The sequence below is a fragment of the Dama dama genome, chromosome 7 (genome assembly GCF_033118175.1).
Source record: "Dama dama isolate Ldn47 chromosome 7, ASM3311817v1, whole genome shotgun sequence".
Lineage (NCBI taxonomy): Eukaryota > Metazoa > Chordata > Mammalia > Artiodactyla > Cervidae > Dama > Dama dama.
The window spans coordinates 32,627,312-32,653,832 of record NC_083687.1 but is presented as its reverse complement, the minus strand read 5'-3'; the positions used below and the strand labels follow the sequence as shown (position 1 = coordinate 32,653,832).

At 42.4% G+C, this 26,521-nt stretch overlaps 3 protein-coding genes, 1 long non-coding RNA gene and 2 other non-coding genes across 6 annotated transcripts; 2 read left to right on the top strand and 4 right to left on the bottom strand.

The window, feature by feature from the left end:
* Positions 1–278: 278 nt before the first annotated feature.
* On the bottom strand, positions 279–2,412 carry LOC133059791 (histone H3.1). Its single transcript, XM_061147374.1, has 2 exons — positions 1,838–2,412; positions 279–376 (listed from the first exon to the last, which is right to left on the bottom strand). The coding sequence occupies exon 1, from the start codon at positions 2,397–2,399 to the stop codon at positions 1,989–1,991; it is 411 nt and encodes a 136-aa protein (XP_061003357.1). The 5' UTR covers positions 2,400–2,412; the 3' UTR covers positions 279–376; positions 1,838–1,988.
* A 1,282-nt stretch (positions 2,413–3,694) lies between these two features.
* LOC133059794 (histone H2A type 1) lies at positions 3,695–4,125 on the bottom strand. Its single transcript, XM_061147378.1, has one exon. It carries the CDS (start codon positions 4,113–4,115, stop codon positions 3,723–3,725), a length of 393 nt encoding a protein of 130 aa, XP_061003361.1. The 5' UTR covers positions 4,116–4,125; the 3' UTR covers positions 3,695–3,722.
* Positions 4,126–4,407: 282 nt separating this feature from the next.
* Positions 4,408–4,812, top strand: LOC133059800 (histone H2B type 1-C/E/F/G/I). The gene has a single exon (XM_061147385.1). The coding sequence runs from the start codon at positions 4,413–4,415 to the stop codon at positions 4,791–4,793; it is 381 nt and encodes a 126-aa protein (XP_061003368.1). The 5' UTR covers positions 4,408–4,412; the 3' UTR covers positions 4,794–4,812.
* Positions 4,813–5,523: 711 nt separating this feature from the next.
* LOC133059808 (uncharacterized) lies at positions 5,524–18,419 on the top strand. Its single transcript, XR_009693627.1, has 4 exons — positions 5,524–5,664; positions 9,225–9,347; positions 15,021–15,154; positions 16,489–18,419. It is a non-coding gene; the product is annotated as an uncharacterized LOC133059808 (long non-coding RNA).
* TRNAM-CAU (transfer RNA methionine (anticodon CAU)) lies at positions 8,551–8,622 on the bottom strand. The gene has a single exon. It is a non-coding gene; the product is annotated as a tRNA-Met (tRNA).
* TRNAG-GCC (transfer RNA glycine (anticodon GCC)) lies at positions 9,017–9,087 on the bottom strand. Its single transcript has one exon. It is a non-coding gene; the product is annotated as a tRNA-Gly (tRNA).
* Positions 18,420–26,521: the final 8,102 nt, after the last annotated feature.

Here is a 26,521-nt window from a genome sequence, read left to right as displayed (position 1 = left end):
AAAACACATGTGAAAATACTTTGGAAACTATCAAGTTTTATATAATTCCTGTAATCAGTATTATACCTATTCCCCATAGAATTCAAGAAGTATCTTGGATGAAATGCGCAATGCAGGAGGTGGGCAGCACTAAGTAATTACCTGAGGCTATCTTGTGTCTACAGTGTTGCAAATCAGCACTACATTCATTCAAATAGAATTTGATGAGCACCTGCTTGTGTCAGGCTTTTTCTATTCTGGAGAACCATCAGTGAACAGCGGTGAAAATTTTTTTGGCCTTATGTATATGGTGAGAGAAAAGGGGCAAAATTTTACATTTAAAACAGTTTCACACAGAGTAGGAGAAATATCGTATGACATCCCTTATATGCAGAATCTAAAAAAGAAATGATAAAAGAGAACTTATTTACGAAACAGACTCACAGACTGAGAGAATGAAGCAGGGGGAAAGGATAGAAAGGGAGTTTGGAATTGACATGTACATACTGCTATATTTAAGATATTAATAGATAACCAACCAGGACCTACCTACTTTATAGTACAGGAAATTCTGCTCAATATTTTGTGGCAGCTTGGATGAGAGGGGATTTGGGGGGAGAATGGATATGTGAACATGAATGGTTGAGCCCCTTTGCTATCTACCTGAAACTATCACAACATTTGGCTATATAATCAGCTATACTTCAATATAAAATAAAAAGTTATAAAAATAAAACAGGTTCACACAGACTTAGAATACTCTCCTGGTCCTAGAATTTCATAGGTGTGAGTGTAATGTCAGGTATGGGATAAGCCCACAAGTGGTCTGGAGGGCATTACTGCCTCGAACGGGCTCACTGTGGCTTCTACCTCCAGAAAGTCACCAGATGTTGATGGCATGCATGATGCCTGTCATGAGCAGTCATTGGAAGGACTGATGTTGAAGCCGAAGCTCCAAAACTTTGGCCACCTGATGCTCTTGCCAACTTGTTAGATAAGACCCCGATGCTGGGAAAGATTGAAGGCAGGAGGGGAAGGGGACGACAGAGGACGAAATGGTTGGATGGCATCACCAACTCAGTGGACCTAAGTGTGAGCAAGCTCGGGGAGATGAAGGACACGGAAGCCCGTTGTGCTGCAGTCCATGGGGTAGTAGAGTCGGACAAGACTGAGCGGCTGAACACCACCCCTGTGGATTGCTCCTCGTGCTTGTCTGTGTTAGGAGGTTCCTGAAAGCTGGCAAATAAAAGCCAGAGGACTAATTTGTCAATTTCCCAACATCAAATCTTGGAATGGGGGTGAATAATAAACAGCTTAGAACTTGATCCTGCAGGGTTACCAGGTGCTACCGCTAAACAGTGAGAAATGCAGTTCTCAAAAGGGCTTAGTTTGTTGAACACTCTGTAGCCAGCTTCGACCAGATTCATTATTTTCTGGAGTTGTATAAAACAAATTATCAGTTACGTTAAGAGGTCTGCCCACTACTGCTAGATCCTGGGCCACATTGCTTCACTTAACCTAGATATACTCTGCCCCTCCTTGGACCCTGGACAGTTCAATCGGTAATTGATTAGAACTTACAAGATACTTGTCCCTCCAAGCACAGTACATACACAGTCAACCAGAGCTCTGCATCCTGAGGCTACTCTAACTGGGGGAGGTACTTGCTCTCTGCTGATACTCAGGTTCGCAGTTTTGTTGACTGACTTCCCCTTGAGATCTTTACACTGGAGAATTCACAGGGCCCAGGTGGTCTTACGGGTGGGGACACTCGCTATTAGCAGTATCAATAAGCTTTTAAAAATAGCTTTTACAAAATTACCACGGCGTCATCAGCCTTGGCAAGTACGCTTCATACCTGTATTGTGGTTATGTAAATCCCGGATAAAATTTTTCTGCTTTAGGAAAACCTATTCTTGTGTTAACAGCTGTTCTCAGTGAAGACGGAAGTGGCTCTTAAAAGAGCCTTTGGGAGGAAGCTAAATGCCCCCAAGCTTGTTAAGAACAGTTTATGCCCTCTCCCCGCGGATGCGGCGGGCAAGCTGGATGTCCTTGGGCATGATGGTGACGCGCTTGGCGTGGATGGCACACAGGTTGGTGTCCTCGAAGAGCCCCACCAGGTAGGCCTCGCACGCCTCCTGCAGCGCCATCACGGCCGAGCTCTGGAAGCGCAGGTCGGTCTTGAAGTCCTGCGCGATCTCGCGCACCAGCCGCTGGAACGGCAGCTTGCGGATCAGCAGTTCTGTGGACTTCTGATAACGGCGGATCTCGCGCAGAGCTACCGTGCCGGGCCGATAGCGGTGCGGCTTCTTCACGCCGCCGGTGGCCGGCGCGCTCTTGCGGGCCGCCTTAGTGGCGAGCTGTTTGCGCGGCGCCTTGCCGCCGGTGGACTTGCGAGCAGTCTGCTTTGTGCGAGCCATAACTACGAGAGTTGTGTCGCGAAAGAAGCAACTGAACGACCGCGTCCAGGACGAGACTTTATACAGACGATCCGATCCTGATTGGCCAGACTTTGCTGGAGTAACCTGATTGGTTAAAAACCGATCTTCATTTGGATCTTGCTGCTGCTAAGCTTCTAAGTCACTTCAGTCGTGTCCGATTCTGTGCGACCCCATAGACGGCAGCCCACCAGGCTCCCCCGTCCCTGGGATTCTCCAGGCAAGAATACTGGAGTGGGTTGCCATTTCCTTCTCCAATGCATGAAAGTGAAAAATGAAAGTAAAGTCGCTCAGTCGTCTCCGACTCTTAGCGACCCCATGGACTGCAGCCTACCAGGCTCCTCCGTCCATGGGATTTTCCAGACAAGAGTACTGGAGTGGGGTGCCATTGCCTGAAAAGGTTTTGTTTTCTGTCCTCTTACCTTGTGTTTGTATTTTCGCAGGGAAGAATTATGGCTGCACTGTATCTTGTCTGAGTTTTTGGTTTTCGACTGAAATATTGATTTCACCAGTAAAAAAGGAATTTGGTCCAGAATTTTTGGAAGTCAGGAAATAAGTTGTTCTAAAAGAAATGCATTTTCATTGGGGTCTTTTTCTCTTTTCAGATAATATGGGGGGAAATTACAACGAAGTATTTGCTAGTCTCTAAAAAACTAGTTCCACTTCATAACTGAATCAAGATCTGCATTTAATGTTTGTATCAAGACCTAAAATAAAGCTTCAAAATGGACTGGCTCACTGGTCCTGTGAAGACACAACTTTTGCCCAGCGTGGTGTAGGGAAGGGGGCGGGGGCCGTGCTGTGTGCTTGAATACTGGTAAGTGGTTATCTAACTTGATTAACTGATTTTGATGCAAATGGTTGGACTTCAATATGTAAACTGTGTACTGACCAGAAGGCCTGGAGCGACACCAAGTTTACACTAATCAAGTAATTAGGTGTTTTTTTGTAAAGAGGTAACCCTGAAAAAAACATGAGAAGTTTTAACTATTGGACCATTGGGTTCTAATGATAAAGACCCAGAAACAAAATTGGTTTAATGCTGGAACAAATAATCATCATAAATGTGTCCCTGGGGAGAAGATAAAGGCTGGCAGTGTCATGGTTTTACAATGGAGTAAACTGAGAATTGGTCTTTACCAGATGTTGATGCATGTTTAGTCAATATGGGGACTAAAAATTCCATGTACAGTACTGTAATCTTAGCCTGACAGGTTTCAAGAGAGTGTTCAGTTCTTCCACAGAAGTTATGGGTGGCTCTGAAAAGAGCCTTTGTTCTTAGAGGTTGGAGTATGAATTCAGACCTTATTTGCCTTTCGCTTTATGATGGCTCTCAGTCTTCTTGGGCAGCAGCACAGCCTGGATGTTGGGCAGGACACCACCCTGAGCGATGGTGACTTTGCCCAGCAGCTTGTTGAGCTCCTCGTCGTTGCGGATGGCCAGCTGCAGGTGACGCGGGATGATGCGCGTCTTCTTGTTGTCCCGGGCCGCGTTGCCCGCCAGCTCCAGGATCTCAGCTGTCAGGTACTCCAGCACCGCCGCCAGATACACCGGGGCCCCAGCACCGACCCGCTCCGCGTAGTTCCCCTTGCGGAGAAGGCGGTGCACTCGGCCCACGGGGAACTGGAGCCCGGCTCGCGAGGAGCGGGTCTTAGCCTTGGCGCGAGCTTTGCCGCCTTGCTTGCCACGTCCAGACATAGCGCAGTATTCAGACGCTACACCAGAAATGACTAAAGCGAAGGAACTCACAATTTATAGCCACAGTGCGCGCGAAAAAGCAGCCATTCCATTGGCGAAAGTTGTCTTCCTATTTTAAACAAGACAAACGCAATTTCTTACAACGCGTGCTCTTATTGGACAATGTTGGCATACGTCATCATTAGTATTCACCAATCAGACAGATACGCTCACTAAGACTTATTTGCATATGGACTTGTGACTATAAAAGGGACTCCATTCTCTCTGTTTTTCGGAGATTTTGTAATTCCTGTCAGCATGCCTGAGCCAGCCAAGTCCGCTCCTGCCCCGAAGAAGGGCTCCAAGAAGGCGGTGACCAAGGCGCAGAAGAAGGACGGCAAGAAGCGGAAGCGCAGCCGCAAGGAGAGTTACTCCGTGTACGTGTACAAGGTGCTGAAGCAGGTCCACCCGGACACCGGCATCTCGTCCAAGGCCATGGGCATCATGAACTCCTTCGTCAACGACATCTTCGAGCGCATCGCGGGCGAGGCGTCGCGTCTGGCGCATTACAACAAGCGCTCGACCATCACATCCAGGGAGATCCAGACGGCCGTGCGTCTGCTGCTGCCCGGGGAGCTGGCCAAACATGCGGTGTCCGAGGGCACCAAGGCTGTTACCAAGTACACCAGCTCCAAGTGAGCCGGCTCGCAGCCCTACATAACCCAAAGGCTCTTTTCAGAGCCACCTACACTTTCAGAGAAATAGCTGGTGCACTTGATTGTGGTCTGGTTTCACTCAGATTACACAGCTGGTTTGACGACGGAAAACGCCGTAAAAGTTTTTACAGCTCTCAACAAGCAGTTTTGGATAAGCATTTAGGCAATGTATTTTTGCCTGGAAAATTCCATGGACAGAGGAGCCTGGCAGGCTATGGGGCCTCAGTCGATCATGGCTCTGCAATTGAGCGCAAAACTTGCCAGGCAAATTTAGTATGGGTTATTTGGTGGCTCAGACGGTAAAGCGTCTGTCTGCAATGCTGGAGACCTGGGTTCGATCCCTGGGTCGTGAAGATTCCCTGGAGAGGGAAATGGCAACCCACTCCAGTACTCTTGCCTGGGAAATCCCATGGACAGAGGAGCCTGGTAGGCTACAGTTCATGGGGTCGCAGAGTCGGACACGACTGAGCGACTTTACTTACTTGTTTGGCGCCCACTGAAAAGGATTTTCAGTTTTTCCCTCAGCTATAGCAACCAAAAATTTTTTTCAAAGCGAGTAACGCCCCCCATATCTGATTGGGCAGCAGTACTATTTGAAAAGCCCGCCGTGTGTTGCAATTGGCCTGAGAACTCTGCCAACAGTTTTGCGCGTTTTGTAGAGATTTTCTCGAAAGTGAATTACTAGCTTTGTCTTGGGGAATGCACAAGGCTCGGGAGCCTAGAACCATAAAACTGAAAGTTAACGGTTCTGTGTTCTGCAGTCGGATTCTGGGCGAAATCGCCTCTTTGTTTCTATTTCCTATCCTCTACAGAATAGGTACTGCAACATTAGCCCTGTCTACGAAGATCTTAGGGTGAGTTTAAAAGATTTATGTCATAGTGCTATGGGAATATTAAAGGTCCGGGAGGGTACTTAAAGATAAAATGTTGAACAAGAAACCCAGCAGCTTGGGAAAGCCGCGTTCTTACAATGTTTAATCAGGATGCAACGGAAGGGAGACATCCAGGACTCATTTGGCCGGGGGAGCAGCTTTCTGGTAGTGTCTTGAGTCCACAATTAAAAATCCCGAGAAAGAAGTCAGAGAACTCAGTATTAAAGAGAAGGGCATATTTATTTAACGCATGGGCTAATTAGGATTATTACAGAATGGAATTTCTCAAGGCATGATCGAAAGTCCTTCAATTACCCATTCCTCTGCATCTTTCAGTGGTGCCTAAATTCTTTTCAGTTGGAATCATTAACATCTTCCGCTACCCTGGCATCCCCTTTCACCAACAAATGATTGCTTTTGGAATTTCTTTTTTTTCCCTTCCACATTAACAGCAAAATAAGCCCCTACACCCATATCCCCAATTAAGACTGCAACATTTCGTGTTTTTCCCTTTGTTGCTTCCCTTAAAGTTGGGGATATGGACCTATCTCAGATGAACAGTTTTGTCCCTGTCACAGGCAATAAGTCTGCAAGTCATGCCAACGTGTCAATGAGTCCTGCAAAATATACAAGTTTGTCATTCACTCCTCTCTTTCCAGTACCTGCGCCCCTGTCCTTAGGTCTTGGAAGCTGGCAAGAGCAGTCCCCTAATTTCATCCTGAACCCATCGACTTCCTACTCATCGCCTCTATTATTTGCTCTTTTTGAGATTTTTTTCCTTCCACTGTTAAGAGATCTGAGGGAGAAATTACCTTCAGTGGGTGATATAAGTATTGCCCTCTTCTGCCATCTTGTGGCAAGCAAATAGGAGGACAGATTAAAGGCCTTGGGTTTTCCAGATCCAATTGAAATGCTTCGACTTTTTACCGACAGTAAGTTGGAATAAGTAAAGTGATCATTTCTGTCTCCGTTTAATCACTGGATTTAAGTTAGCTTCCCCAGAAGTCACTTGTAGGCATGAGAGAGAGGGAGAGAGGTATTGTTTTGTGGCCTGGTCAGAGCTGTCCAAATAAAAAGAAGTCAAAAATCAAACATTCTGTACCCTAAAATAAATAAAACAAGAGGGTCATGGACACACTAGTTATGGTCCTCAAACGGTAAATATTTGAATATTTTCTGTAAATCTAAACACCTGACAAAATCCTGATTTTTGCTGGGAGGGAGCATGAATTTTCCACTTTGAGGAGATGGTCAATCTATGATTACACTATCCAAGAACAGTCTTAAAATTTATTCTTAAATAGAACCCAGAAGAAAACAGTGAATTATTTCATCTTTCTTGACAAATGTTCTCCTTTGGATTAATCACATGTGCCTCTGGTGATCTGTGAGATTAGAAAACTTGCTACTGAGGATAGTATTTTAAGAACCATCTCAGATGGAAATTGTATTTGCCATGGGCATCAGTGTAAGCAGATTGAAAATGAAATGAGATTTCACCTGGCACCTGAAATGAATATAGTGATTCTATACAGTTATAGGACTTTAATGTGAAAAAAAAATACAGTTGATAAAAGGGCTTTAATGATAGGATTTCTAAAGCCTCTGTTGCCAACTTGACAAAGAAGTTGCCTTTATATTTTATTATTAGTTAATTAATCTAGTTGTCTGTACCAGATCTTAGCTGAGGCCCCCAGGATCTTCAATCTTTGTTGCAACATGTGGGATCTGGCCCCCTGATCAGGGATGGAAGCCTGGCGCTGTGTTGGGAGCATGTTGTCTTAGCCACTGGACCACCAAGTAATTCACTTTAGAACCAAGTGAAAATCAAATATGACCCTTTGGCCTTCCATTCCAGACATTTATGTAGATATTAGGTATTCTCATGTTTGGCTATAGATTGTTGCATAGAAATAGGCATAATCAATGGTTTTATAAAGAAAAGCCTTTCATGTAGATACTTTGTCAACACTTTTGAATAAGCATTGTGTTATTTAAATAAAAACTTCATAATATGACTTGTTCTCAGGCTCTTGGTAAATAAAAATTTTTCATCCAAAGAAAAAACGGGAAGTTGGGGGAAGAGGAGATATGCATATCAAATTCACAATAGAGTTACCCTAAGAAAAGGGATGTTAGGGTTGGGGATGTAGCTGAAGGGTGCTTCAATTTTATGTGTTGTTTTCCTTAAATATAAAAGAAATTTGCAGTGAATATATCATAATGTTAAACAGTAGATAGATTTTGTGTGGTCATTTTTGTACCCTTGTAATTTTTTAAAAGGTGAAAAATAACAATGAATAGTGTTGTTTGGTGTATTAGAAATTGTAGCTATTCGTGTACTTAACAAACAAGCAGTGCCTAAGATGTGACAGGCCATGGTCTAGATACCACAGCAATCACAGGGGGACAAAATACTGAATGAATAAAGTAAAATATACCTTTATACATAGAGATGTGTTAAGAAGGAAAACAGAGCAGCGGGGAGAGATTTCTGAGAATTATTTTAAATAAATTCCAACTCCCTTTAAGTAAATTTCTGAAACTGAAATTAGCTATACGTGGTTTTATTTAACTCTAAATTTAAGTTCTTGCTTACAGTACGATAGTAGGTAAAGATGGGTTAACACTAATTCTCTGCTCTCTGAGATACAGCACCTGACATTAAAGCTTTTCTGATTTGTGAATTATTTTCGTCTCAAAATTTTCTTGGAATAAAAATTTACTCCTGGATTACCCACGTTTTCATTAGGTATAGAAAGACGGGCAACAGGGTTGCTAAGACTACAGTCCTTCATTTCCTCTCACCGCCGTCCCCCCGCCGGAAAAACACAAAACAGCTCCCCTCAGGAAAAATACAAAAACACCTAGCAGAGGATGGTTTCGATCCATCGACCTCTGGGTTATGGGCCCAGCACGCTTCCGCTGCGCCACTCTGCTTAACGTAGTGCAAAGTGTTCAGAGTAATCCCTTTATACATTTTACGTAAAGGGTTTTTGTTTTGTTTTGTTTTGTTTTGTTTTTTTTTTTTTTTTTAGCAACTGCGGAAATTTTTCTTTCAAAGCCCATTCGTTGATTTTACTTATGCTACAAACAAAAGAATGAATCCAAAACAGATTGATTTTATATATTCTGAAGGCAGAAAATTGGATGTTTCTGTTAGGAAAACAGCCGGTCGCCAACCCGTCTGCCCCTTTCACCTGGCAGAAGTGATTGCGGGTCTTACGGTCACAAACTATATGAATAGGTCAAAATCCGATAATAGAAAATGTCCGAGCTCAAAACCAGATCATTTTCAAAATTAGAATGATAAGGAAAAAAGCGAGACCAACCTTGCATTGGCCGGGAATCGAACCCGGGCCTCCCGCGTGGCAGGCGAGAATTCTACCACTGAACCACCAATGCTTGCGTTGTTGAGGTTTGCTCGTTTTCTAAATGACTTTTACTTTTTTTCACTCGCTACATTGAAACTATATATTAGGTTTAGTTTTTTGTTTTTACTAAATAGAACTTTGTAATGTTCCCTCTTCCCTTCTTTTTAGGAAACCCTCCTTTCCACTGCAAGTTAAGAGCGTCCCTCTGCGACACCGGAGGCTGGTCTGGGTGTGAGTGACCCAGTCCTGGGCGTGCCCTGGCGGAGGGTGGCCCCTGTACCACCTTGAGAGGTGCGGGAAACTCTGTGTGTGTGTGTGTGTGTGTGTGTGTGTGTGTTTGTGTTTGTGTGCGGGAAACTGTGTGTGTAGGAGCTCCAAGTCCGGGCGGGTTCTGGAAGGTAGGGGAAGAGGAGAAAAGGAGGACGAGGGCAGGAAGGAAGGAGAAAATGGGGACGAAGGGGAGATCCAGGAGGAAGCGAATCTGAGAAGAGGAAGGCAAGAGGGTCAGAGCAAAAGGAGGAAGATGGGGAGGAATGAGAGGGAAGGGGGAAGAAAGGAGCCTAGTGCTGTTCCCTTCTGGTCACCCCAAAGGAGAGGCAGTGGGGGTTTCAGGAATTCTGTGGGTTTACCTTAGGCTCCGGTTGCTATGGTTATGGAAGTGGCACTAGAAACTCCTTCCAGTCGAATAGAGAATAAAAGTCTATTAAGGAGTGTTTGTGTGTGCAGCTCAGTCATGTCTGACTCTGCGACCCCATGAACTGTAGCCCACCAGGCTCCTCTGATTTTCCAGGCAAGAATACCCGAGTGGGTTGCCATTTTCTTCTCCAGGGGATCTTGCCAACTCAAGGATCGAACTTGCATCTCTTGAGTCTCCGGCGTTGGCAGACTGGTTCTTTACCGCCCACCTGAGAAGACTACTTAAAGGTTAATTTTCCTCAAAAATATACAATCGTGACTCTCATACAAGTGTAAAAATGAACCCCTTTGAAAAGATTTTAACTCCTTAATGAGATAACTGGTGAGGTGTTCTCAAAGGAGAATTCAAAGAGTGGACGCCATTTATAGATCAGGAATATTGAAAGTCAAGTCTAAATAAAGTCCAAACTGGCTTTTATACTGCGAGGATTGGTGAGGAAGGTGGACTGGGGAGAAAACGTCCCCTCAAGAGATGGAATTAATTTGCATGTCTAAAGACAGTAATTGAACCATAAAAAAAGGCTGAGTCAGGAAGAACTGATGCTTTCAAATTGTGATGCTGGAGAAGACTCATGAGAGTCTGTTGGACTGCAAGGAGATAAAAACAGTCAATCCTAAAAGAAAACAACCCTGAATACTCATTGGAAGGACCAGTGCTAAAGCTGATGTTCCAATGCTTTGGCCACGTGATGCAAAGAGCCAACTCATTGGAGAAGACCCTGATGCTGGGAAAGAATAAAGGCAAAAGGAGAAGGGGGCGGCAGAGGAAGAGATAGTTAGATAGCATCAAAGGCTCAAAGGACATGAAATTGAGCAAACTCCAGGAAATAGTGGAAGACAGAAGAGCCTGGCATGCAGCAGTCCATGGGGTTGCATACAGTCAGACACGACTTAACAACTGAACAAGACAGGAATTGTTTTTTATTGCTGTCAATTATCTACAATTTACAGAATTGTAAAATACCTCTCATTGAATCAGAATCAGATGACACTAAAATGTGTGCTATAATTTTCCTTTGAGGCATACATTTCCCTGACAATCCCTTCCTGTTTTAGGAAAATTCTGTGGACTCAGCACAAACAAAAGGACTAAACTCACAAGTTAAACTCTTTAAGAAGCTCTCCATTGCTCAAAGCCATGGGTGCTGGTCTGCTGTTTCTATCTCCCCTTAAAGTCTAGGGTGGGAGATTCTCACCTTGTGGGTGCACACATTCCTGTAAGAACTGATGAAAGATCTGTATAAACTCCTTAAAAGCCTGTACACTTACACACACTGAAATTCAGTTTCAGTTTGGGGCTTAGGATGACAGTCCCTGATTTGTCGTTCTGCTCCTGGAAGAACCCCTTCCAGGGCCCGAAAGGGAACTCTTGTCTGACGCTCTGAAATGAATTATCAGAGGAGGCACAGGTGCTGACAAAGCAAAAGACTATTGGGAAGGGGTCCTGCGGTGGAGAGCAGGAGGGTAAGGGAAACCAGGAGAGCTGCTCTGCCGATCTCTGGTTTATGGTGATGGGATTAGTTTCTGGGTTGTCTCTGTCCAATTGTTGTGGAATCTGGAGTCGCAAAACATACCTCGCAGGACACTCCAGGACAGTGGAGTACAGTTTATTATGCCAGCGGGTCCAAGGGGAATCAGTTCCCAACAAGGACCCTGTTTCTGAGAGGCCCAGTTTTATACCCCCCAGTACGTGTGTAACTGGTTACATGTTAGCAACCTCTTTGTTGTATATGATTTTGGTCCTAGGAGAATGAATAATTAAGGTTAAAGGGGGGGGGGGGGAACAATGATTATACATCAAGGGGGATGTCTCCATGGTTAATCTGTTAACAGGGGCAGCCTGACCTCAACTACAATCTCCGTTTGTCATCTGTAGGGAAGGAAGTCTCCAGGAGACCTGGTTTTCACTAGCAACAGTTTCCTCACTCTTGCGCAGGGTTCAGGCCCAGTTCACATCCTATCTTTAAGAAGGATGACAGACTTCAAGATGGAGTCTCTCCTGCTTTCCTCACACTGGTCCCAACACAGTCATTCTGACTCAGGGTACTTCCTTGTGGCTCACGCATTGCTCAGCCAAGATGGATGCCAGCAAGAAAGAACTGGGAGGTGGTAGGGCGGATGGCATCTCCTTTGACCTTTCTGAATTCCTCTGGTTGGTGGTGGCTTGTTAATTCTGTGTAAGGTGGTCCTGACCTCCTGTTGTAAAATAGCTCCTGCGAACGGTTGCTATGGTGCCTGCAGGGTGATCGGTTTCAGTCAGTGTATCCTCTTATAGTTCCCAAGTGTCTTTTAATCTGGAAGGTGGTCTTCATTAAGTGCCATCCTTTCCGTACTCCTCATTTATTCATTCCTGCCCCTACCTTCTTCAGAAGCTGCTGCCTCTCCTTTATAAAGGCCTCACTCTGGGGGTTCAGCTTAGATTAGGGGTGGAGGTGGCTGAGAGTTAATGTATAACGAGGTGTAGATCAACCTACATTCCTTAAAATCATGCCAAAGGCCAGCCTTACACCTGTACCCACACACTGTATGATTAGGCCGCCCAAGATGGCTGTTCCTTTCCTCTCTGTACCTACATCCCCTGCTCCACCAGTGCCTGCTTCACCTACACCCTACTCACAGAACTGACTTTCCCTCTTAATCATAGATCTTAATCAGTAAGTGTCTCTGTACTTGCCCTAGCTCCATCTACTCTGTTGTTTATCAAAGGGGCGGTGAAGGCGGTGCTCCTCAGCTGTTTTCCCTGGCAACACATGAGCCAACCAGACATCATTTCCCCCTATGGTAATCTGGGTAAACTGGTAATCTCCCTCGTCCCCTGAGAATGAAGGATACTTTCATGTCTTGCCCTCTGTCTGCCACACATCGTGGGGTGTTGCTCCAGGACCCTACTTCAGATATGTAATATTTCCTCTACCTTTCTAAATTCTTGGCTTAGACACCTCTGTAATAAAAAGAACAGATTAACAGGAGAAAAACAAAGAGTAGTTTGACAACATGTATACCTCCTGTGTACATGGGAAATACTCAGGAAAACTGAGTACCTCTGAAATGACTCAAAGCTACCACTTCAAATACCTTCACCAGCTGAAGACAAAAGAAAGATTTGTGGGAGGGAGGCTAATTATGGGAGGTTTTCCAGCAAACACAGTTCAGTTCAGTTGCTCAGTCGTGTCTGACTCTTTGCGGCCCCATGGACTGAAGCACACAAGGCTTCTCTGTACATCACCGTCTCCTGGAGCTTGCTCAAACTCATGTCCATCGAGTCGGTGATGCCATCCAACCATCTCATCCTCGTCCCCTTCTCCTTCGGCCTTCAGTCTTTCCCAGAATCAGGGTCTTTTCCTGAGTCAGTTCTTCACATCAGGTGGCCAAAGTATTGAAGCTTCAGCTTCAGCATTAGTCCTTCCAAAGAATATTCGGGGTTGATTTCCTTTAGAATTGAGGAGAGGCACAGTCATTAGCAAAAGAAAAGAAGGTTATCTTGGACCTGGACACACCCGATTTGTCGGGTGGGGCGGGGAGGGAAGAGAACAGCAGGGGTCTTTATCATGCAGATTTTCTCTAGAAAGAGGGAGGAACCCAGAGGACCCAAGAGACTAGATTATCTCATTAATACTGACCAGAAAATTCTGAACTGGTTGAATAAGATTCCTGGGGAAGGTTGAAACAGCAGTTAATTCAGAAATTACAGTCTAGGTTTAGTATCATGGACTTTAGCATGAGTGACACTATTTTGAGCCTGTAGGGACAATAGTACAAGGACAAAAGTAGGGACAGCACTCTGACCATAAGCTCTGCAAATGTCTGAAGGATTAGGCTATCAAAAAAAAAAAAAAAAATCTAAACTAAGTAATGTGAAATAAATTCATATTTTATGCCAAGAGAAGAAAAATTTAATCATAAAAACTTCTCTCTACCCTTTGGCCTCCTCTCTCCCCTCCATTGTGAATTGTGTACCTGTGTTACACATCACCAAGCCTGCTCAACCATAAAAAGCAACATTCTCCCAGCACCAAGACAACTCAGTCCTGGTCTGTGCATGGGTTAGAAAAGAATTTCCAGACATGAGGCAGAATGAGAGAAAAATAAAGTTTATTAGAGTGGGAGATGCTGTCAGAACACCGGGGAAGCTCAAGGAAGAACTGACGTTGAACAGGGATCTTTGTCCACTTTTATACCCAGGGTACAAGGAGTAGGATACGGGTCTTTGGGTCACTTGCTGATTGGATGAGGCAGGTATACTAGGTGGAGGTGGAGTAAGGTAAAAACCTTCTCCCTATAAGGTAGGAGGGGAGACAGCTTATACTGCTCAGGAGGACCTGAAATCTGTTAATAGTTACAACATGGGGAAGGGAAAGATGATCAAGGTCTGGTTTTTCTGTTCCTGCATTCCAAGACCCTCTTTGGCTTTATCTGCTCTTTCATCCTTGGGTCACCAGAGACTCTTTAAAAGATAACATTCTTTTTTAATCTTGTAAAAGGCCATGACTCAAGGGTTATTGCAAGGGATGACATGGGGAAACTTTTAGGGTGACAAAACCTTTATATGGTGGTGGGATCAAACTCTAAGCCTTCTCTAGGTTGAGGAGTCTAGGTTTGTCTCTGGCGAGTATGAATCCTCCTGCCCTTCCTGCTTGTGTGGAAGAGGAGAGAATTTTTCTGTCTCCTTCCTGTCGATAGCCTTCAGCTTAAAATAATCCTTATGCCAGCATGGTGTATTTTGGGGAAAGCATTCTCTGAACCCCTTCCTAGGGAAATGTCAAGAGCCAAGAAAAGAACCATATAATTTTGACAAGAAGAAGTTGGTCTTGACTGATTTGATAGTAAGTTTTCTTATTAATCTGTTGTAATTAAACCAATAGAGGAATTAAACGTAAAAAGCACGGACAAGTTAACATGTATCTATTGATAAGAAATTGATGTGTGAGCATGTGAAAGAAGGGGAGGTCAGTACCAGGCTCCACCAGCAGGGTGTTACCAAGTAGAGTGTGGGTAGCAGACAACGAAGGATGTTTGGTCCAAGGACGGATGTGAGAGGGTCGGGGAACTGAGTGAGGTGAGCAGCCAATCAGAAGCACCAGGAGAGACCTACCAGTGTCACATGGGTCGGAGCACAAATGGGAACAAAACCGAGGCTGAACCAGAGCCAGCGTGGAGGACAAAGGCTTGTCTCACAGCGAGGATGGAAGAACCCTTGAGCCCCCAACTTGCTCCCAGCATGCCCTGACCCGTCACTCAAAGCAAAACCTCACGCTCTGACCATTGCAGCAACGACTGTCCGGGCCTTTAAGTTCTTCAGAATGACCGTTGGATCATCAAAGCAACGTTCTTTTGAAGGTGGATTTGAAGAGGCAGGAGACGGACAGAGCCACATCAGGAAAAGGGCGTGGGAATTCTGTGAGGTAAGCATGAGGGTGGCCTTTGGATCTCACCTGCAGTTTTGGGTCCCTATGCTAGGTGACTGTGCTAGTCCTCTAGCGACAAGCCGGTCAGAGAAAAGAGTAATGCTCTTTAGACCATTCCTCAGGGGCACCTGAAAACAAATTTCTCAGAAAGAATGCTCACTAAGGGATGGATGAAATCTAGCCTAACGTCCTTCATTTACAGGAGGAGATACTGAGACCCGGAGAAGGGAATTGATTCAGTGGCAAATATTTCTCTTTAGGAGGTAATGTATATTGAAGGGTTTTGAAACATCATGATAGTTCACAAAATCAGACCATCTGCTGAGATCATTTCTGTTACATGCCACTACTTACCTCCAAGGCCAGGATTCTTGTCCCAGTGTTTTAGTTGAGGGAGCAGAGAAATTAGGGTTAGCCCCTCATCACTCAGATGATAATGAATGAAATCAGGAATTGAATACAGGAATATCTATACCTTACTAATACAAAATATATAATTACCATTCAACTTTATGGAAATCCAGGGTGTCTGAAGCCTGATACCGGGTACTGAGGAGCGACAAAATGAATGATGAAGGGAAGAAAAATCCCAAATTTCAAGTAACTTAAGTGTTAGGAAAGAGACACCTGGAAAGTGATGCCTAAGAATGCAATGCAGTAATTTATGACAGTTCAAAGGACTGTGGGATACCCTCATGTGAGCAAGGGTAGAATCTTCACAGAGGAGGTGAAATCAATCTGAGGGACATTGAAGAACTTACCTATATGAAAGTGTGTTTGTAAGGATTTTGTTTGTCTTTGATGTCAGTAGAATCTGAGTGTGTATTCTGTTTTGAATCAGAGAGCCCCCAACAGCATCCTCTTTGGTGATTACATCAGTGCAGCTTCTTCTGCAGGGTTTTACATTTTAATATATTGGCAAATTTAAAACTTTAAAAAGTGGAATTTTATTGCTTGCATTTTCTTTCTCATGCAGTTAAATGTACTTCTTGTTTCTTAGAAAACAGTTTGAGAACATGGATCATATACTTTCTTTGCTCTTTTGTACATTTTCTTTCTTTTTTGGGGGGGAGGTGTGTTAATTTTTTTTTATTATGTAACATATTTGATGCAGAAAAATGTCTTTTAAAAAGATAAAAGTACTCCCCTCCAAATGACTGGAAATTCACCTCCCAGGTGATCAACTGTTTGGAATTGATACTGTGCCATAACTACTTCTGGGTATGGATTTGGTTTGAACTCGTCTTTTTTTGTATTCGCTTTTGACATTTGACAACGTCTTTTAACTTTTCAAAAAATAATTTTTTTTTCTCCTTAAAATTTAAATTTAGATTACAAATATAATCTCCAACTGACAATTCATTGTCAGGCTTTGAGGCTTTGGACCCTGGCTCCTGGATGAATCACTCAGAAAAGAGGAGAGAAGACGACTTGCTCAGAAGCAGGACAGAGCTGTGATCCTGAAAGAGCCTGCCCACAGCCAGAGCAGCAGCGCACTGTGGTAGAATTCCTCACAGTACATTCAGCAGAGTACTTCTCGACTGCCTGTTGAGCCTGCTGGACGAAAAACCCCTGAATTTCCACTCACCTGAATCAAGACTGCAGTCTCCTGGAAAAGACCTCAAACAGTGAGGTTGAGTTTACTTTTCCTCTTTCAACAAGCCACACTACTAAGAACTGTGGTGCTGGAGAAGACTCTTGAGAGTCCCTTGGACTGCAAGGCGATCAAACCAGTCTATCCTAAAGGAAATCAACCCTGAATTTTCATTGGAAGGACTGGTGCTAAAGCTGAGGCTCCAATACTTGAGCCACCTGATGCGAGCAGCCAACTCACTGGAAAAGAGCCTGAGGCAGGGAAAGGTTGAGGGCAAGAGGAGGAGGGGAAAACAGAGAATGAGATGGTTGGATGGCATCATTGACTCAACGGATATGAGTTTGAGCAAATTCTGGGATACAGTGAAGGACAGGGAAGCCTGGCACCCTGTGGTTCATGGGATCGCAAAGAGTTGGACACGACTGAGCAACTGAGCAACAAGAGAGTATTGTACACCGAATAAGCCTGTCAAGTCAGGTACTATGGGCTTGTGTTTCTCTTCAATTCTCATATGCTTAAATACGAAATTTCCACAGTTGACAGGACACAGTGGACTGGGAGTCAGAGTTTGACTTTAGCTGTAGATCTGTTACTTTGATGCTGTTATGCAAATCAGTCAACTCCTCCAAGCCTCAAATTTCTACAATATTTCCTCCAACTGGTGTGCTCTGTGATTCTTTTGAATTGCCCAAAGCATTTTGGATAGTGCCAGGCACTTGACAGCCCTCAGGAAAAGTATCTATAGCCGTACTTGAGAAGTTTCTGAAATGGCCCACACATGCGGAGCCAGGTCTTGAAACTTAACTACATTGGTAAGAATCAACATATTCAGATGAACTTAAAGATCCTGGAGACTAGATTATTTTAAACTAGGTGAACTCTGTTTACAACATTAGTATTTAATAGTGAGAAAGAAATTTAAGCTGTCACCAATTTCTACCAGAGATGAATTATTTCAGTGATTTGTCAGGCATTGATTGCATACCTGCTCTTCATTTATCACCGTGATAAACAGTACAGAAGGATGAAAACGGCCCCTTCTCTCTTCTCGAGGTAGTAGTTCATCATCTAGTGGAGACTATAAGCAAGTTTTGTGTGTTACTCTTATTTGATCTTTACAACAATCCTGTGAAGTAAGTGGTATTGCTAATTTTACATTCCTATGAAGGAAACTGAGGCACCAAGGGTAAGATGAGTTGCCCCATAACACAAAATGGTAACTTGTGGAGCCTAGACTCACACTCAAAGCCTGGGCTGTAAACTGTATCCCCCGGCACAAGGGAATTAGTCTGTACCACTCATTCCAAGTGTTTTTAAAATGCATACCAAGGGGTGTGCGGGGAGCGGCTTGAAAGAGCTGACTCTGGGAGCTGCCTTGATTGATTATCAAGGGTCTGTTCGCAGACATAGCTCTCTGTCCCGCCACCCCTCTGGAATTTACTATCCGAGTTAACTCCTAACAGACCATTAGTGAGCCTTGAATGCACACAAGGTGCAGATAGATGGCTTTGCACGACTGCCCTTAAGATAAGTAGGATGCCTTTGGCGCCATGAGAGAGCTCTGGTGATTATCTTAAAGATGATGTACATGGGGAAGAATTTTCTTTGGGATGCCTCTCTTCTTGGTTTAGTATATATGTAACCCTGAGAAATAAAGAATCATCGTTGACTGCAGCGATCCTCTCGACCCCATCCGTTCTGTCTCTTTATTTCTTAGCCTAAAGGAACACGTAGTGTTGCTCGCTGAAATCTTCCGGCTGGCCCGGCAGGGGTGGAGGCGACCCTCATCCTTTCCTAAAATCAGATGGAAAATAGGAGGTCAAGACAACCATCCATAACTCCTGTGCAGTGACTTAGTGGGAAATGGGAGTAGTTATGTTTGTTCTTCAAGCAGTTATGTCAGATCCTTCTAAGGAAGAATGAAATATACTTACTCCACTAGAATTACTATCCCACATGAACTGTGAATTTTGCCAGGCCACTTTTGAAGTTTTTTGGGGTTTTTTTTTAATGTAATTGGGAAAATTGTCTTAACTGCTGGGTTCTCTTAATATCACTGCTGTTTGGTCATTTTCTTTTCATCGTGCCATTTTTTTTTTTTTTTTTTTAATCCTGATTGAGTTTGTACACTTTTATAAAAATGTTTTTCTTTTCTGTAGGAAAGAATACAAGATATAGTTTAAAAAGTAGGCACAGAATTTGACCATCAATTATAAAGGTCTTTCAGTTATACAAATCTTCTCCTATATTTATTAGTGTGAATGGAGATTTAAAAATATAAATAGGAATACAAATCTTAATTACAAACTTGAGAAGAAATAGAAGCAAGAAACAAATCAAAGTAAATGACCTATTAGAGGAATAGGATCAGTAAAGCCACCTAAACACTGCTGATTCCCCACATTAGCAAAGATGCCCAAGATACAACTGTTTAGTAATTGAAAGATCGAAGCCATGCTGAGTGATCATTGGAATTAGGAACTCAGAAAACTGTAAAAGCATAACAACAGATCACATAGAAATTTTGGTCCAAAAGGAACTTTCTGCGCTATCTTTAATTGGCTGAGTTTAGTAGTATCATTGAGGGGGGGGGGGGGGTATTATCCTATTTTGACATTTGATTAAATGAAATTCAAATTCCCCAAGATATTATGTTAGGAAATAAGGCATGTTTTCCATCTCTTACTGCAAAAATCTTGGGCATTGTACCTTAATTTGCCATGTCAGGATCTGCAAAAAGGAGGATAAATCTTGGGCCTATCTTAGCAGCTCCACCCATCTGCCCTTCCTTACAAAAGAGCATTCCTCTCCTTTGTTCTTTGGACTTGTCTGTAGTTTCCCGTAGATTCCATCCTGCCTAAATATTATTCTTTGCTGTTCCAGAATAAATCCATTTTGTTGGTAAAATAACTGGCTGTTTTATTGTTTTAGATCAACAAAGTGAAGATGTTGCCATAGAATTCTAGTCCCCGTAGCCTAAGTTTTCCCAGACATTGTAGAGCAGAGTCGAACCGTCTCCTTTGTGCCCTGTCCAAAGTCACTCACAGAATCCATGAGCATAATAAAATGGATAGAATTTCATGCCGTTAAGTTTTTTACCCAGCAGTAGATGACTGAAACATTTACTGGTCTTTGTATACTATCTTTGCTTCAGCCTCTGATTTGTGAGCTGCTTGAGGGCAAAAACGTTTGTAATTCTCTTCACTGAGTATCTCTGTTAACTGACAAATAATGGCTCTCAATAAGCCAGCAAATTTGGAAAACTCGCCAGAGGCCACAGGACTGGAAAAGGTCAGTTTTCATTCCAATCCCAAAGAAATACATTGCCAAAGAATGCTCAAACTACCACACAATTGCACTCATTTCACACACGAGCAAAGTAAAGCTCAAAATTTCCCAAGCCAGACTTCAACAGTACGTGAACCGAGAACTTCCAGATGCTCTTGAAGGAACCCCTTCGGATAACCTGAAATACAGTATGTTCATCTTATTAAAACAGGGATTATCAAATCTTACAATAAACCATAAGATTAGAGTACTGTTGATATCCACCCCAGTATTGCTGCCAGGATAATCCCATGGACACAAGAGCCTGCCAGGCTACAGTCTATGGGGTCTCAAAGAGTCAGACACAACTGAGCGACTAAGCACACACAATATCCATTTTAGGGTTCTTTCCTGGATAAAATCAAATACAAACAAAAGATCTTCGGATAGATTTTTCATACAAAATATATCCCCTGTTCTTAACAGTTGCTGCTGTTGTTCAGACGCTGAGCCATGTCCGACCCTGAGACTGCAGCATGCCAGACTTCCTTGTCCTTCCCTATCTCCCAGTTTGCTCACACTTGTCCATTGAGTCAGTGATGACATCCAGCCATCTCATCTTCTGTTACTCTTTTCTTCTGCCCTCAATCTTTCCCAGCATCAAGGTGTTTTCCAAAGAGTCAGCTCTTTGCATTAGGTGGCCAAAGTATTGGAGCTTCAGCTTCAGCATCAGTCCTTCCAAAGAATATTCAGAATTGATTTCCTTTATGATTGACTGGTTTGATCTCCTTGTTGTCAAAGGGACTCAAACCACAGTTCAAAAACATCAATTCTTCAGTGATAAGCCTTCTTTATGATCCAACTGTCACATCTATACATGACTACTGGAAAAACCATAACTTTGACTATCTTAACAGAGCATTTCAATAATGGGAATATTACCAAAACAGTCTGTGTCTCCAGATTGCCCCTTTTGTAACCTTAGCATGTTACTCTGCTTTGAATACTGTCAAAATGAAGGAAACCTCATTTAAAATGCAGTACATGGATGCAATCTCAAAAACAACAGAATGATCTCTGTTCATTTCCAAGGCAAACCATTCAATATCACAGTAATCCAAGTCTATGCCCCGACCAGTAATGCTGAAGAAGCTGAAGTTGAACAGTTCTATGAAGACCTACAGGACCTTCTAGAACTACCAAAAAAAGATGTCTTCTTCATTATAGGGGACTGGAATGCAAAAGTGGGAAGTCAAGAGAAGCAGGCAAATTTGGCCTTGGAGTACAAAATGAAGCAGGGTAAAGGCTAACAGAGTTTTGCCAAGAGAATGCACTGGTCATAGCAAACACCCTCTTCCAACAACACAAGAGAGGACTCTACACATGGACATCACCAGATGGTCAATACTGAAATCAGATTGATTATATTCTTTGCAGCCAAAGATGGAGAAGCTCTATACAGTCAGCAAAAACAAGACTGGGAGCTGACTGTGGCTCAGATCATGAACTCCTTATTGCCAAATTTAGACTTAAATTGAAGAAAGTAGAGAAAACTACTAGACCATTCAGGTATGACCTAAATCAAATCCCTTATGACTATAGAGTGGAAGTGACATATATTCAAGGGATTAGATCTGATAGAGTGCCTGAAGAACTGTGGATGGAGGTTTGTGACATTGGACAGGAGGAGTGATCAAGACCATCCCCAGAAAAAGAGATGCAAAAAAGCAAAATGGTTGTCTGAGGAGGCCTTACAAACAGCTATGAAAAGAGAAGTGAAAGGCAAAGAAGAAAAGGAAAGATATACCCATTTGAATGCAGAGTTCCAAAGAATAGCAAGGAGAGATAAGAAAGCCTTCCTCAGTGATCACTGCAAAGAAATAGAGGAAAACAATAGAATGGGAAAGATTAGAGATTTCTTCAAGACAATTAGAGATACCAAGGGAAATTTTCATGCAAAGATGGGCACAATAAAGGACAGAAATGGTATGGACCTAACAGAAGCAGAAGATATTAAGAAGAGGTGGCAAGAATACACAGAAGAACTATTCAAAAAAGATCTTCATGACCCAGATAATCTTGATGCTATGATCACTCACCTAGAGGCAGACATCCTAGAATGTGAAGTCAAATGGGCCTTAGGAAGCATCACTACAAACAAAGCTAGTGAAGCTGATGGAATTCCAGCTGAACTATTTTAAATCCTAAAAGATGATGCTGTGAAAGTGCTGCACTCAATATGTCAGCAAATTTGGAAAACTCAGCAGTAGCCACAGGACTGGAAAAGGTCAGTTTTCATTTCAATCCCAAAGAAAGGCAATGCCAAAGAATGCTCAAACTACTGCACAATTGTACTCATCTCACATGCTAGTAAAGTAATTCTCAAAATTCTCCAAGCAAGGCTTCAACAGTACATGAACCATGAAATTCCAGATGTTCAAGCTGGCTTACAAAAGGCAGAGGAACCAGAGACCAAATTGCCAACATATGTTGAATCATCAAAAAAGGAAGAGAGTTCCAGAAAACCATCTATTTCTGCTTTATTGACTGTGCCAAAGCCCTTTGACTGTGTGGATGACAACAAACTGTGGAAAATTCTCAATAGATGGGAGTACCAGACCACCTGACCTGCCTCCTGAGAAATCTATATGCAGGTCAAGAAGTAACAGTTAGAACTGGACATGGAACAACAGACTGGTTCCAAATCAGAAAGGAGTATGTCAAGGCTGTATATTGTTATCCTGCTTACTTAACTTATATGCAGAGTAAATCATGAGAAACACCAGGCTGGATGAAGCACAAGGTGGAATCAAGATTGCCGAGAGAAATATCAATAACCTCAGATATGCAGATGACACCACTGTTATGGCAGAAAGTGAAGAAGAACTAAAGAACCTCTTGATCATCGTGAAAGAGGAGAGTAAAAAAGATGGCTTAAAGCTTCACAGTCAGAAAACTAAGATCATGGCATTTGGTCCCATCACTTCATGACAAATAGATGGGGAAACAATGGAAACAGTGACGACTTTATCTTTTGGGTCTCCAAAATCACTGCAGATGGTGACTGCAGCCATGAAATTAAAAGACTCTTGCTCCTTGGAAGAAAACTTATGACCAACCTAGACAGCTTATTAAAAAGCAGAGATATTACTTTGCTGACAAAGGTCCGTCTAGTCAAAGCTATGGTTTTTCCAGTAGTCATGTATGGATGTGAGAGTCCGACCATAAAGGAAGCTAAGCGCCAAAGAATTGATGCTTTTGAACTGTGGTGTTGGAGAAGACTCTTCAGAGTCCCTTGGACTGCAAGGAGATCCAACCAGTCCATCCTAAAGCAGATCAGTCCTGAATATTCATTGGAAGGACTGATGCTGAAGCTGAAACTCCAATACTTTGGCAACCTGATGCAAAGAACTGACTCATTGGAAAAGACCCTGAAGCTGGGAAAGATTGAAGGTGGGAGGAGAAGGGGATGAGAGAGGATGAGATGGTTGGATAGTATCACGGACTCAAAGGACATGAGTTTGAGTGGATTCCGGGAGTTGGTGATGGACAGGAAGGTCTGGCGTGCTGCAGTCCTTAGGGTCGCAAAGAGCAACTGAACTGAAAAGATATGTCCACCTCATTATCTCCAGAACATCGGATGTTACCTTCAATAGCAAAAGATGTAACTACTCAAGGATATTGAGAAATTTATGCTAGATTATCTGGGTGGAGTCTACCTGCCATCACATATTTCCTTATGAGAGAAAGGCAGAGGGAGATTAGACTGAGGCACACAGAGAGGAGGAGATATGAAAACAGAATCAGAGCTGAGGGTGATGGGGCCACAAGTCAAGGACACAAGACATGCCGGCAGCCTTTAGAAGCCAAAAAAGACAAGGAGCAGATCCCGCCAATTACCCCCTCCCCCGCCACAGCTTCCAGAGGGAGCATGACCTTACTGACACCTTGACATCAGACACTCAACCTCCAGAACTGTGAAAGAATAAATTTCACTGTATCCTTTATTTATATATCCTGTTACATTGCAAATTTTATTTTCAGGAAGTTATTTTTTATATCTAACCAAATTCTCCCTAATTGTTATTGACATAGCCACAGACTTTCTGGATCAGGAATGATCTTACCAGCCATGTAGTCCAACTTCCCTCCAGAATTGAAAATCCTGTCTCCACAGAGATATTTATTTATTTAAACTTCTCTATTTTTTTTCACCAGTGTTGACTCCCATTCACTGAATCACAGTAGCTTCCACCTAACTATTCCCTTAGAAGCCACAAGAATCAATTTCTACATGACACTTTTTCTAAAGGCTTGGTTATATCTATCATTTTCTCTGTGCCTACTTTTGTTCTTTGGTCATTCACAGAAATGGTTATGACATGTGATTTAGCTGCAGAAAATTTCTAAAGCAAATTTTAAAGAGGAAAAGCAAAGGTAGACTAATTGAGTCTATTTTATATAGATTTTTATTTTCCCACATTGTCAGAAATGTTTAGCTATTTCATCACGGTATAATTCAAATTTTATTGTGAATCCCTTTTAATATAATACCAACTTTATTTTTACCCATTAATGTGAATCCTATCCTTCACAGAACAAACAATACTCTACGTGACTGCCCTTCAAATATGTGAAGAGAACTATTGCATCAAACATTGACAAAGCATTTTTACTCCATGTTAAATAAACCTAGGCCTTCAGTAGTTCTTCAAGAGGCATGATGTTCTGATTTCTCAGTTCTCTAGTCATTATTCTGCAGAAACATTTTGGTTTTACAATATTTGTATCTCTCAAAATGTGAATCCTAGAACTGAAGTCAGTGATTTGTATGTTTAATTAAAAACAGTTGGTTTATACTGGCTTCTTAGCCCGAATTCCCTATTTGTGGTGATCAGGATGTCCTCCTACCTCCAAATGTGGGGAGTGTACCTTTCACGTGAGAGATTCGTTCTCTGTTTTCTGGGAGACAGAGGAGGGTCAGAGTTTCCTTCTTGTAACTGCTGCTTCTCAAGCAACTTCAACTCAAAATAATACCATTGTGATATTTTAGGAGGTGGCCCACCCCGAGCCCCAGTACTAGTAAGACCTCTTTATTCATTTTAACTATTAGCACAGCAGTCCTTAAAGTGCAGTCCCTGATGTGCACAACCTGAGAACTAATTAGAAATGCAAATCCAGGCCCCTCCCTCCAGACCTCCTACTTTAGAAACTCTAGGAGTGTAGGTGGGTTGACTCCCAGGGATCTTGGATTTTAAAATCCCTCCAGGTGGTCTTGATGCAGGTCGAAGTTTTAAGATCCACCATGTTTCAGAAAATTACACTGAGGCAGAAATGTACCTTGAATACCAGTACATTCTGAAAACCGGTACTCAAAGGAAACATGCTAATTGTATTTCTCAGTTCTTGAACTTTCTGTTTTTGTATTTAGTAGAAGAAGTAATTAGAAAAAGAAGCAATTAAAATTACTACAGTGCAACTATTCATCAGTTCAGTTCAGTCAGTAGTGTCCGACTGTGACCCCATGGACTACAGTACACCGGCTATTCATAAAATCAGCCAAAAACCGACTCACCATGTGCAAATATTTTTCTCAGCACTTTGATGAGCTCTGAAGGCCATGTGGAAGACATATAAATTATAATCTATGCTACCTAAGGGAGTTAACATAATAAGCTTTTCTTCTTGAACAAAGGAAGTGCATTAAACAAGCAATGAATATCGTTATATACTGTGCTAGATTTATGATTTAGATTCTAATTGATTTAGGGCTTAAAAGGAGACAGATAACATAGATGGTAAGGAAATCATGAAAAAATTCCAATTAAGAGTGTGTGATTCAGATCTAAAACGTAGCTACAAATTTATTTGGTAGATGAAATAGGATAAGATACTTTAATTTAGGATAAATGGAAACTATAGACATGAGAGGAGATCCAGGTAAAACTGTGGAAGAAAAATCATTGTGGAACCCATATATTGTGTTGATGTAGGAATAGTGTTAAAATTTAAGCTATTATCATTAACTTTATAAGGGGGGAGACTTTGTATGACTTTATGGGCTTATGTTGTATCTCCTATAATTAAGAAAATATTTGTGATGTGTAAGCATATTTGAATGTGTATAAAAATGTTATGTTTCCTAAGCTTTTATTCTAGTCTCACAGAAGTTTAAGACTCTTTACCAAGTATACAAGCTAGTGCTATAAAGCCTGAGACTTTAAATATTTTAAGCTTACACTATTTTAGAGGATCATACTGCACCAGTTCTCAGGACTTATGCAGTGACTATAGGTAGACAGTAGGAAATAAGTGTAGATTTTTGTCAATGACATTTTATTTGAAGAAGGTCATCATAACAGTTCTAAGAGTAGTCAGACTAAAGCAACTTGGACAGATTAAATTAAATTAAATTAAATTAATTATTATTAAATTAATTTAATTTATTAACTTATTAAAATAACTAAACTTCAAGTTTTAACAAGGCCTATCATTTGGTATTC